Source organism: Pholis gunnellus, assembly GCF_910591455.1.
Source record: "Pholis gunnellus genome assembly, chromosome: 10".
Taxonomy (NCBI): domain Eukaryota; kingdom Metazoa; phylum Chordata; class Actinopteri; order Perciformes; family Pholidae; genus Pholis; species Pholis gunnellus.
In genome coordinates, this window is record NC_136537.1 from 9,055,357 (window position 1) to 9,069,088 (window position 13,732).

The following is a 13,732-nucleotide window of genomic DNA, read 5'->3' on the forward strand; positions in this document are numbered from 1 at the left end:
GCAAGCAGCAAAACAAACAAAAAGAAAATCCAAATGGCGCAGCTGCCAACCACAGAATTACTGCATTCATGACACATTCTTAGCTCCAGTGTGCTGATGCATTTCAGTATTTAATCAAAACTACCACCAGAAGAAATAAGAACTATCCTTCTCAATTGTGGTTTTGTGAATAAACAAAACAGCGGAATTGATTATCCCGCCTTCAGAGGCTCAGTCTGGCTTTAATGTATAATAAATAACACAGAACATCAGAAAAAAAAAGCGACTTTAATTGAATAGATTGGAGCGCTGAATACAAAGCAGTCTCTGGAATGACCTTTCCAGAGTGAAATGTTATTCCTCACATGCACCTAACAGCAGGAAGCTGCCATATACACAGTTCCCCTTCACGTCACTGTGGAGTTATGAACTCCAAGATAAAGGGCAGATCCTTTTCTCCGAAAGAAAAATAATCTGCGAGCTGGAGATTGGGACGCAGACGAAAAGCATGTTTTGGTGGTGACCAAAATAGCAGAGGAGGAAGAGCAACGTCTGGGAAAGAAGAAGAAGGAGTATTAGAGAAATGCAAATAGAGAAGACTGGACTGTTTCTCAGCCCTGTTTGCCAGAATTCCAACAGAGCACAACAAACTTGTGCAATTTTCGTGGCAGTTGTCCATGGGAACTCGTCCAAGGCACCTCTGAGCTTGACCCTCCTGGGAGGTCCTGTTAGTTCGAGAATAATACTTCATGAAGACCAAAGTAAGAGCACACTTTTTCCGTCAAATTCTGGCTGACTACAGGATAACATGTGGAAGGATTATTGCTGAAAGGGGAGCCACGACCGGAAGCAGCAACTTGGAAAGCTGAGCTACTCCTTTCCTAGTCCCTTTTTGTCCGTTTTCTTGTATTTCCAAACATATTTACTGCCTGCCAGTTGAGGACTTAAACTTCCATCTTCCAACTGCACCGCCAGTTTCCTCTTATCAGGAGAGAAGATTGAGCTGACTGGAACGAAACGCTCACACATCCCCCTGTCGAGGGCTTTTGTTTCCGCTGCAAGCAGAAGCATTTTACTTTGAGTGGCGATGGAAATGGAGAAGGGACATACGTCTATCAGGAGGGGAGTGAGCTGGAGTCCAGGAGGACTGAGAAAACCTCTCCAGGCAACCGACAACACGCACACTCCTGGGACAGAGTGCGATGCATCATGGGAGACGGCAGGATTCAACAAAGAACAGATGAGCCGGAAAACAAGTAAGTGTTTGTTTATCTGACATTTGCTGTCCTTATTTGGGGAGCCTGAGCAGCAGCAAGAAAGGGTATCGTTTCCCTGTTACTTCATAACACAGAAATGTAGTTGCAAGTACGTTTGCAGTGGGTTGTTTGTAGCGCTGCCGTAATGTGAGGCTTTAACCGTATCATCATATCAGAAGACCTATAACTGAGGGGAGTAGATAGCAAATAGAGAAACAAAAGGCAGCCCTGCCTCCTCAGTGCAACTTGACACAGTGAAGCTCTCTGTGAAACATCTGTTTCCATGCCTTGCAAATACAAGCTGCCCCAGCCCCAGCAATGGAAATGCAATCATGCATCATTGCTAAAAGCCGGTCTGAATATACAACACAGCCACTGACAGTCACGGGCTAACGTGTAGCAAAAGCTGTTCGGAAACTTCTTCAGACCTTTCTTTTCACTTTCACAGCTGTCAACCCCCAGCAAGTAAGAAAAAAGACGAGCTCACGCTCTATAGCACCAACAACATTCTGTTGTTAAATGGAAAAATGGTATAAACACTGAAAAAACACTTAGCTGGATAATTACCTCTGTGCTGTGACACGTCTGTCAGGTGCAGTTTTCAAAGACAGTACAAATACATTGTGCTGTGAGGAAGTTTAACAGGATGGCCATGGCAATCAGATAACTGTCCCCGATAGAGATCTATAGCCTCTGCACCTCCAACACTGTTCCCATCACTCATTACTCACTAATTAGTTTCCTCAAATGGAGCACAGACCACCAAAAGCAACACAAAGGCACAGTTAATAGTGGACTACACCTCTGCAGAGACTTTCCATAACACACAGAAGTAATAGTATAAGCAGTAGAGCTTGGTCTTTTATTCCACCCACGGGATCCACTAAGAGCCTAAGTCACATTCAGTCGGGGAAGATCCCAGGACCCCTGTTAATCCTCGTCTTTCCATACCGCTTCACATATCAACCACGGGGGCCGGTGCTGTCATCCCACTCACCCCACAGCCATCGCCCGGAAAAAGATAACATCCGACAGGGTAATCTGACCTTTGATACACAAATGCAGAGTTGGCCCCCTGATTTAAATCCTCCGGCTGTGGGGGCAGTTTGCCGTCTGCTCTCACCCACGCAGGGATGAGGGGCTGGGACAGAGAGCAGAGGGATGAGTTATAGGAGAAGATGTGGAGGGGAAGGGGGGGGGGGGGGGGGGCAGAGAGATGCGGAGGCTCTTGCATCATTGCCGAGGGCTGAGTTTTGTCTCTGCTACAACACAGGAAATTCCTATGTTGCCCTTGCAGGTTGGAGCTTAGAGGGGGTTCAGGGAGGGCAGGCACTCGGTTGGGGAGAGAGTGCACGATAAAGACACACTTACATGGCGGTATCCAGACAGACATGGAGGGCAGCAGAGGTCAGGTGCTGGATCTCAGTGATCTAATCCATAGACACACTTTTTATCGCTGGTATCCCTTTCCACTTCAAAGACTGCAACAAGGGTCAGACACTTCCCTGCCATCACAGGACATTAGACAGAGATAAGCCGCTCAATGCTCGCCATTGATTGGATACTTCTCCAGAACTGTCAAAACAAAGTGGAGTCTATGTGCAACTGCTAGAACATCAATACCTTCGCAAGAGAAGCCCTGAGCTCTTTTCTCAGAGGCATGTCTCTGTTTTTATAATTAGTAGGAAACCCTGGAGGAGGGAGGGGGGGGGGATTTGAAAAAGTGAAACAGAGCTGGAGGCTGAATGACAGACAGCACAGCCTCCAGCTACACGGACCACCTCCCTCCCTGTCTGCCCGTCTGTGCGCCGGAGCGCGGAGGAAGAGAAATCCGACCCCGTGTCTCGCTACAGAAAAGGGGGTGTGAAGCTATCAGACGCAGTTCAAATGAAAACTCTTGTGGAAGTACAAGAAAACAGCGGAGCTCTGAATTTGAACATGAAGAAGGTAAGGGATCAGGCACTAAATTGGATCCAGACAGATAAATGAAACTTTCGGTTAACTTCGGGATGTTTTACAGCAACCTGAGGAACAACTTGTGATTGGCTGCCTTGTGAAGCAATATGACTAGTGAGGAGCAGCGTGTTGTTTTTGTAACGGAAGGCTTCGGCTACCGTCCATAAACTTTAGGGGATTTTTTCCCCCTCATAAATCAAAAACTTATAACCGAAGTCCTTTGAGATTTTGAGCCTTTCTGTGTAATCTGCTCCTTATGACATCTGTAATATATGATGTAAATTAAAAAGAACATCAGATGTATCTCCGTGTATTGGTTTAATATTAACATATTTATTAGTTTACATATTACTGGAAAGTGGTTGGTGTCATTTAATCAGATAATAACCAACGTTTGTTTACACATTACTATCATTGTAATTCACTGTACATCATGAAACAAAAACTCCACTTTTACTTTTTTTCATGATTTAAATCACCTGCAATGCACTACTATCGATGACCAGTCTGGCTCCCACCAGAGGTAGATGTTTACAGTGAGGGGACAGTTCATTTCAAGCCTCACTGCTCTGACTCTGGTGTATCCAGGTAGCCCCGGGATTATAAAAAGTGAAATAGCTAATAAAAAATGGGAACTGTGGTGGTATCCCCATGATAAAAGGCGCTGAGTATACAGTAAGTACCTGTGTGGTATAGGTTCTCTGCTGCAGTCTATAAAGGAAGGTGATTTATGCTCATGCCAATAGCTGTGAGAGGACCGCTTGTTTAAAAGGTTGTGTGATCACGCTTTTATCCTTATTATATTGCTGACACAAATACGTAAGGTGGCTGATATATCTCCCTCTAATAGTGTCACGTTCTCTTTTCATCTGTCAGTGTCAAATTGAGGGATTTACCATAGTTTATGCTGACATTGATGTATGGCCTTGCAGACATAACCACCGTCAACATCAAAGGGTGTCGTTTTTTGCATCTAAATGCACTGCAAATGTTTATCATCCAAACTGCCCCTATAGTTCCTCTTTGTATATTAAATTAAAATATAATAAACGTATACGCTATTGAACTTTAGATGGGTTCATGTAAATGGAACTCATGGGTTACCGACAAAGGGTTAATTCAATTACTGTGAGGCCAGACTGAAAGTCTGTAAAATCAATGACAGACGCATATTATTCCTTTTTGCTGGGGGACGGATCATGTTAGCTTCATTCTCTTTGCCAGGAAAAACTGCACACAGAATTTGCTCTATATATGATCGCTTCAGTGATTGATTCACGCATAATTATTGTGATTGGCACATGATTAGATCAAATAATGTAGCTGTCTGGATCCGTCACTTTATTAAATGAAGAGAGAGTCTATGGCTGTGACAGTGAGACGTTGAATATCTCCCAGCAGTCAGAGTTGCATAAATTAGACGAATAACTGGTGTCACCAACACCATTTATTTTCCTTTAAAATGTCCATCAGAGAATCTATAACTGAAGGTTTTTATTCTGAAATGCAGCTTTGATTTTCCTCTGGTGAGCTTTGAAGCGTGATGTAGTCACTATATTTAAGACGGGAACACTTGATTGTATAGTGTGTTTGTAGACAGCAGTCGAAAGATGTCATTTTTGGGAGCCGTAGATTGTAAAAATGGTCTATTAAGGGTTTGTGCAGCAGTATTGCACAAATTAACTACAGAGAGAAACCAAAGGCATGTTGGAAGCTCAGGCAGGGAGTTTTCTCAGCGGTGGAGGAATGCTCAGGGAGGGACTACTGCAGATGGCAGAGGAAATAGCTCCGCTGCCTGCTGGAGCTCTTAAGCTTCAAAAACAAACTGTCAATTTGAACATAGCTATATGTTTTCAAGGCAATCGGCAAACCTGCAACATCAGTGTAAGACATGATTGACAACAACGTCTTCAGTACTGAGGGACACGTTGACCTAGATCTTTTTATTAACTTTAGTCAACAGGCTTATTAAAATGTTTCCTTTGCCCACGTCTGTTCTTTGTCTACAGCTCCACTCTGCTGAGTCAAGTGTCCACAAAGCCGTATTTCTCTCGCTGGATTGGTTGTAATCAAAAGGACTGTAAAGAGCAATCAAAACCATATGGTGCAGAAACAATTATGTGGGTGTTTAAAGAGAATATTTAATCTCAGACTTGTTAAAAATGTGTCCTTGCTGGATCTCTCTATTTGTACATGAAAGCGGTTTGGTGAGTTTTAATTAGATGTTGAGGGAGTTGTCTTTGTTTGAACACGGAACAGTACATGCAGCACATTGTTAAGTCTCCCAAATGTAGGGTCCCTTTTATCATTAATCAAACATCTCTCTTTTGAAGAAAAAAAAGACAGAATTCCATGTGTGTTGTCTCTCATTGATCAGGCTATTCACTGTCTCTTTCACTCCAGATCTGACCAGGAGCGCCAGTTTGTCGGAGAAGGAGCTGAAGGAGGCTCGTGTCAGAAGTCACATCATCGCTGCTCAGCTCACCGTCCCTTCCAACTCCAGCTCCAGAGGCGTGCAGCTCTTCAACCGGCGCAAACAGAGGGTCAGCGCCTTCACGCTCGAAAGCTGTGGAGAGGGGTCGGGGGGGGACAGAGCTGAGCATGTGAAAACAGACCCTTCATCTAACAAACTAACATGGGCAGAGAGGAGCACTGAGGAAAAGGATAGAGACCTGAACTTTAAGAATAGCGCTACCAAGCCCCTCTTGTCACCACCTGGGAGGGTACATTCAGTAGGTGATATCATGGAGGAACCAGGTAAGGATTTCCACAAGGGAGACGACATGGAGGACATTGTTATCCAAGAGAGACATTTCCTCCCTGTCAAGGAGGAGCAGGAAGAAGAGGAAGAGGCAAGAGATACAATTCATGAGGACAAAGTCAAGGATGAGATTCCCCCTGGAAGTAATCATACTGATCCAGTTCTGATGGGACATGATGAAGGGGAGGCAGACACACATGGGGGTCACACAGGGCCAGCTCCCCCCGGAAAGCTTCATAATGGCTGCCAGAGTACCTCTGGAACTGAGAGGGTGTCTGTGGCCACATCAAAGCAGACAAGCACCATCGTCAATCGAACTGCCAGGCCCTTTTTCTCGCCGCTGACAGTGCAGTCCCCAGAGGCGGTCAGCCCTGTCATGGAAATTCCCCCTCCTCCTTCCTATGCCACTCCTCCACTCCCTACTTTCTCTGCCCCTCAACCATTGGCGTTTTCACCTCCACCTCCGCCTCCTTCATATCCCACACCTCCTCTACCGGCCTTTACAAACCAACCTCCGCAGACATACTACTCCAGTCCACCTCCGATGTCTCCCCTTATGTCTCCTTCCTTTAATAAACCACCCCAGTTCCCTGTGTCTTCTGTGACTCAGTATCCACCTATGCCCCATTATGGCCCTCCCCCAGTCCCAAATCCCTCCACCTTCGTTCCTCAGCCTGCTGGAGAGAGGAAGCCGATAACACAAATCAAATCAGGAATACTTGAGGAGGGTGCTGCTAAAAGGGGAAATAGGAAGTCAATGTTCACATTCAAAGAGAAGACAGTGTTAACTCCGAACCCTGAGCTGCTCTCTCTGGTGCAAGGGGTGGATGACAGGAAGAAACATGGACATAGATCTGTGCCTGAGCCAGCATCTGAGGAAGAGTTGCTGGCGCTGGGGGCAGAGGCCTCCAACTTCCTCGCCAGGGAAGAGGAGAGGGCCGAAGAGGCAAGAGCTCCAGAGTGGGCTTCCTGCCTCAAGACCTCCAGGACCCGTCCAAGGGCAGAGCACAGGCCAGAGCAGACCCTCACCAATGTATCAGGAAAGGGGGCTGAGCTGTATGTCAAGCGTCAGTCCAGGATGGAGAAATTCGTCGTTGAGAAGCAAAGTGCAGGACAAATTAGGTCTCCTTCTCCCACGATGTCTCTGCCACCGTCTTGGGTGTTCCAATCAAACATGCCCGGCAGGGTCAAGGCCATTGCTAAAAACTCTGACATGAATGCTCAGCTTTCCGAAAACCTGAAGGCCCAACAAGCAGTCAAGCAAAAACCGAGGCAAAAAGCTGCAGCACCAGAGCCAATTCCAGAGCCCCCGCCTTTGGAAAATGGTTGCTCCAAGATAGAGATGGAACTGTCCAGGCACCGGCCCTACCAGATTTCCTCTTCCCTCTTCATCCTTAACCCAGTCAAGGACCCCATTAGTACCCTACCCAGAGGAGCACCACAGTCCAAGAACCTGATGTCTTCCCAGTCTTTCTCTAGAAAGGCTTCCTTTCCTAATAACCCTCCTTCTCACTTCAGTGCCCAGTGTATGTCTCCACAGCTGCCTCTCAGCCCTACAAGAGGAGGAGCAGAATATCGGCCAGATCCAGCCTATGGGGAGCCGAGGATCAGCTCTTCTATGGCGGCGTTTTCTCCGGAGCGAGTGTCCTCTCCTCGGTCAGGGCTCCAGGCGCCAAGGCCCACGTTTTCTGCCAAGAAGGCAGGGATTGTGCCACAGGTGTGGAGACCCTCTCTGTACCATTATTAGAAAATGTGTTTAAATCTGATGGTTGGAAAACTAAACGTTTTTAGTAGGGCTACATTTGACAGGTTTCTGCACTCTTTTGCTCAACTCGTGCCTTCTTCTAGTACTATCTCTTGTATTGTAGGTATGAAATGGTGTGGAATGTTTGTATGCGTGTCAGAAAGCAATTGATTGTGTAAGAAACGCAATAATAATCGCAGTAAGGGCGAGACCTTGTCTGTTCCTAACAAAATTATCTAAGTGATTACACCTTAATTCTTCAGTGAATCTATAATTATATTTTTTCTACAGTAGGAAACAAATAAGCAGCAATAATTACTCTTAGTTCAAATAAAAATGTGCCTTGATGTAATCAGATAAATTCCATACCCAAAGCCGCTAAGCACGTTAGCCCTAAAATACATCCATTTTCGGTAAGTTTTAAAATATGATGAGAAACAACCTCACACTTTTTCCACTTTGTCTCCCAATTCTGTGGGCACCAGGGGATGCTGCTCCACAAAGCACTTTAACAGATGGTCTGACATCTGCTTTATGATCTATGATTTGCAATTTAATGCTGCTCACTGACATGAAAGTTGCAGCAACAGAACTCCTTTTATGTCTTTATGTCTTCAGGGTAATTTACTCGGCTTTCCAGCGTTTTCTACATAAATATACGTTGTGTACTTAGATTCTTTGATGTTTCAAACTACAGGCTGCATACTAATTTGCTTCACGGACCTACATATGTATTCTTTTCGTGACTTAAAGCAGTAATTCCAGAGGTATTTTTTCACAGGACATCATAAATCACTGTTGTTTTAGACTGCAGGGTTTATGTTTGTTGAATTTCATGAACTTTGATTCACTACTCTCTTCTGCTGTTTTCCTGTCTGTGATGATTGATTTTTTTTGTGTGATAGAGTCTTTCCTTCTCTGATTAAAACTTTATGCTAACTCTCTGCTGTGACATCTTCCTCCTTTTTCTCATTTTCTGACTTCACTGGCATCTTTTGACTATTAGTTTAACTGTTTAGTGTTTGTTATTTCACTTTCCTGCCTTTCTTTCAATCACTGCAATCACCTCAACACACTAATAAATGCCTCCGTTTAATAGATAATTTGACAGATCTATTTTGAAACATAGTAAACATTTACATTTAAATAGTTATTTCAGCTTGCCATAGCAACATATTTCACACTTCAACAAGAATTTTAGTTATGTGCGCTCGTGTTAAGACCTGCCCCTTGTTCTTGTTGGTCGGTTTGACCCTTGACCTTTATGCTTTCACGGATGCCCTGAACTTTTGAAATGTGACCTGTAACATTAATCTTAAAAGACCATAAATTCTCAGGTCACTGAGCCTAGCAGTTCAGTCTGTAACGCCAAAGACTATTATTATCACCAGTGGAGATAGTTTTCTCTTAATTATTATATGCATAAGATGGAATGCTGCTCTTGCTTTAGTCGAGTAACTTCATATCCCCGTAAAGGTTAGCCACCTCAGGACGGCCAGATGACAGTAACCTGAGAGAGACACTAAAAACCGAGCCTATGTGTGCTGGCAGCCAGGCTAATTGAAGAAGAAGGGAATACACAGAGATGACCTAAATTCCACCCGGGCTTAGACGTAACACATAGATACTATGTTAAAACAAATTCACTGAGTATAATTAAAATGTGTCCTATTGAATAGGGTTAGCGTCTTTTTCACTGTAAAATGTTGGTCTTCTGTATTTTTATGCAGGACAAAACATCTTGTCATTGGAAAATCAAAACCTTAGAATTAACATAATGAGGACATTTATTTATTATACATCATACTAACATTTCTATTTTCCAAGCTGTATTTTAAATGTCTGTTTCCAAGAGTCTAAAATACATTATTTGTCAACAGACACCAAAAGAGTCCTTCCCAGTTGAAAGTGAGACTCCCACGCCAACCAGGACGCCCAGCCTCACCAGACGTTTCAGCAGCCCAGAGGGCCCCGTCGCTGGGACCTGGACTCCCAGCCTCCAAACTAATCGGCCCTCCACCACCATCTTTAGCCGTTCAGTTACTTCCCCTGTATCCTCTCCCAGGGGTACAAGATGCCAATCCCCTATGGCCGGTCAGAATATCCAGTTATCCACGGTTACCTCCACTACAACATCCAGACCCTATCAAACATCTACAGCCACCTCTCCACGCTCTCCTCCTTGGGGTTCAAGATGTCAATCCCCGATGGTGAGCCAGAATACCCAGTCCTCCAGCATCTCCTCCAATCCTGGTTTCAGACCATCCCAAACGTCTACGACTACTTCCCCTCTTTCTCCTCCTTGGGGTTCAAGATGCCAGTCCCCAATGGTAAGCCATCTTACCCAGTCCTCCACTGTCACCTCCATGTCCGCATCCAGACCCTCCCAACCATCTACAGCCACATCTCCACGCTCTCCTCCTTGGGGATCAAGATGCCAGTCCCCTATGGTGAGCCAAAATACCCAGTCTTCCACCATTTCCTTTGTTCCTACTTCCAGACCAACCCAAATATCTACAGCCACATCTCCTGTCTCTCCTCCTTGGGGCTCTCGTTCCCAGTCCCCTGCACTCTCTCAGACCAGTTTATCCTTCCAGGCCACTAAACCTCTGTACACATCCTCTGCCACCTCTCCCGTTCCCCCACCCAAAGACAGTCGCTGCATGTCCCCCATTGTTAATAACCCAGACTCTAAAGCCAACCACCGCCTCCTGGCTAAGAACATCATCAATGCAGCCAAACGTAAAAACAGCCCCTCCCCTGGAGCACTGAGCGGTCACAGCCTCCCCATCTCACCTCTGGGAAATTCCCACCATGGCTACGACTGTCACAAACCACCCATCAGCCCCTTCCAGTCGCGGGCATTTGGTGCCCAGTCCCCTACATTCACCAGCCCTCCTCCAACCCCCACGCAGAGGATCTGCTCCCCTGTGAGGCTCTACAACACTCGCTCCCTCACCGACTCTGATGCCTCTGTTGAGTCGGAAGACTCGGGCCTCCGATCGCCTGGCTTGCACTCCTACAACACCTGTCCCCGCGGCTGGGGCGGTAGCCTGAGGGTGAAGAGAAGCACCGTCTCCACTGACCTGTGAGGGCGTGACAAGAAGGCCATCACAGCATGATTTCAGTTTTCATGGACTTCTGGGGCATTGGATCAACAAGTTAAAGAGTTTCTGATGGCATTTCATCAGACTAAGAGAAGATGCCTTTCTGTAACTTTGAAAACTGATCCTGGACAATGATAAATGTTGTATCAAGGGAGTAATAGTATTTTATATGACTCACATTCATAGTAAGGACTGACAAGAACAAGCTTTTACATAACGCAGTTGCTGTGGCTTGTACGCTTTCTTAATACCAAAAAGACAAAAAATGCAGTAACCAAAGTTAATTGAATTTACTTCAGTTATGTTATACTTTCTACACCTGCACAACAAACATACATACATAGCCATTGTTCAAGTTAAATGGTGTTTTATCAGTTTTTAATGTTATCAATGAATAATAATTATGTTTGCTGGTCTGATGCAAGTCAAAATGGGAAGAGACTTTAAAAGTAGGGTATAGAAAAGGACATATTGAATGAGTAATGTGTAAATATGTAGCTCATTGGACTGTACAGTACGGCATTCTCATTGCATTAGTAAAGGATCAAATCTAACGATACAGTACATAATGAGTTTCCATCATTTTTCCATGACAAAAACACAGTGGTAGGTGGGACACATGCTATTCACAATATCATACAGGGTCACAGTATTCACCACAGTTTATTATCCATTTTAATCAATTGGAAATAAATCATGTGCATAATTATATCAGTGCAATAATCAAAAACAATAAACAGCGTTTGCTATGTATGTTATATGTTGCTTTATGTACTGCATTTGCTGAAATGAATGTGAGCTGTACAGACAGAATGACGAGAGGATGAAGAGATGATTAGTTAAGTGGAGGTTCGGCGGTGAGGCATTAACGCACCTGTTCAATCAAAACACTGTTTCCATGATTCAGGAGGAGATTTCAAAGGGTTTAAACATTGCTGGAGAACAATTCAAAGGACAAATATTAACTGTCAACGTGCAAATGTAATGAAATATTGATTGTAATATTCATATTGGAGATCGACGTTTGTATGCCTTAGTTTTCCGCCTGTAATGTCCTTCATGAGAAACAAATGAGCATATTTTGTGCCTGTACTAAAGTGGCTTGGTTGGATGAGGTCCAGGAGCAAATGCGTATGTCAGAAAAGGTACAACAAAACGTTGTTAAAAAGAAAGTTAGAAGTATGTTGTATGTTGTAACATATTGATCTAAGTGTTTGTGAGAAAAGGACAAGAGCAATGGATTGTATTTTAAATACATACGTATCTCTTTTAAATACATTCTCTTTGACTTCTGAAGTTTCTTTTTATACTTGATTTGCACTTATGTTCATTCCATTTTAACGGCTGAATTGGCATTGTTTAAAAACTTGATTTGCTGAAACGTGTCATTCAAAAATATAACAAGCAAATAAACAACGATGAGAACATTCTTGCGTGATTCAATATGTTTACATGACGGTGGCAATTATAGCTGTAAACCCGACTGCTGACTCCAAACCACAACTGGCTTCCTTTTCACACCATTTCGATTCTTCGATTCTTGCCCAGTCCTGAACCCCCCCCCCCCCCCCCTGACATGAAGGTCAAAAGCATCAGCCCATTTCTAAATATTTACTTCTGTGTGTCTTTTGAGTGACAGGTACACCTGTACACCTGCTACACGGTGACCTGGCTCCTTCAGCAGGATTAAGCTTTTTACTGTCATGGATTGGTTTCAACCCGCGTCGCCTCTGGACAAACTAAACACCGCTGACATCCTCAAACACAGAAAATAATCATTGTACTTGTTCATTTTGGATGGGGGTAAATGTTTTATTTTTCAACACAGCATTTTTTTCTTCTCATTTCAAACTGTATGATGTCTGAAAATCAATGCATAATAAAAAAAAATCTTTTTTTATATATATATATATATATATATATATATATATACTTCATAACACATTGGACTGGAAACTGTGGTAAATTACTGTAAACTGAAGTAGTCATTTCCTTTTTAAAATATACAAAACAAAAATGAATCATTATTTGGAATCATGTCATTTCATATACAACGCATTTCTCCACACATTTATGCTGTTGAATTAGTCTTTTGCTTATCTAATTAGTTCATCCCTATTCTACACAAGGAGCAATTAAAGTAATTTGGGACAGCAGTAGATTTAGTACTGCAGTAATCCTGCACAGTGCCACTCACACTAGGATTCTTATTTCATCTCCTTACATGACCCCATCATGCACTTCAACCGCCCCGCCATTAAAACGTTATGGTAGTGAAATGAGTATATCTTGATGCAGTTTAGTAGTTGAAGTGAGATATTGGGAATTGTCTATTTTCAGTCACTTTAAAAAATACCAATACAAACTTCATAGATGTATTTAATTAAGGACTACCCTTTCGGTCACAAGTTATGTACTTACATATGTACCGGATCCCCACATTTAAGGACTTAATTCTTTGGTTTTAACGCTCATGACGTGCTTCACTGTCAGTGCAACCTACTACACATTCGAGGTCATAGTTAAGTGGCTGCAATGTCCCTTACAGCAACTCCTCAGGGTGAAAAGAAAACTAAATGTATCACAGGTTCATAGACTGCCATCTGTAGGACTCCAGACAGAAGTTCAAATGAGGCGACACTGTTTGCACTGATTGTGTACATCAAAATAAACATTTCATATGTTCTCTCACGGTCTCTATTTCTTCCTATTCAAGAATTCATCACAGTATTAAACTACTATGAAGAAAAAACATTGAAGATACAATTTCAATATATCTCCTTGTGATCAGTGTCATTCCAAACATGTCATAGCAGCAGAGATAACTAAATGCAGTCTGGATGCTCACATTCCGTGATTGCAATTATGTGATTTTGACACAGTCGATTTGTTGGGGGGGGGACAAAAGGTGATATCTCTGTGTTAGATA

General features: G+C 43.5%; 1 protein-coding gene across 1 annotated transcript; it reads left to right on the plus strand.

Moving 5' to 3' along the window:
* Positions 1-839: 839 nt before the first annotated feature.
* On the plus strand, positions 840-12,214 carry synpo (synaptopodin). The gene is made up of 3 exons (XM_079167461.1): positions 840-1,235; positions 5,595-7,669; positions 9,577-12,214. Exons 1-3 carry the CDS (start codon positions 1,067-1,069, stop codon positions 10,786-10,788), a joined length of 3,456 nt encoding a protein of 1,151 aa, XP_079023587.1. The 5' UTR covers positions 840-1,066; the 3' UTR covers positions 10,789-12,214.
* Positions 12,215-13,732: the final 1,518 nt, after the last annotated feature.

Bases quoted from the DNA above. Each gene is read 5' to 3' on its own strand.
- synpo (XM_079167461.1), top strand. From the start codon at position 1,067: ATGGAAATGGAGAAGGGACATACGTCTATCAGGAGGGGAGTGAGCTGG. The intron at 1,236-5,594 runs GTAAGTGTTTGT...CTTTCACTCCAG, and splicing joins ACAGATGAGCCGGAAAACAA to ATCTGACCAGGAGCGCCAGT. The intron at 7,670-9,576 runs GTGTGGAGACCC...ATTTGTCAACAG, and splicing joins AGGCAGGGATTGTGCCACAG to ACACCAAAAGAGTCCTTCCC.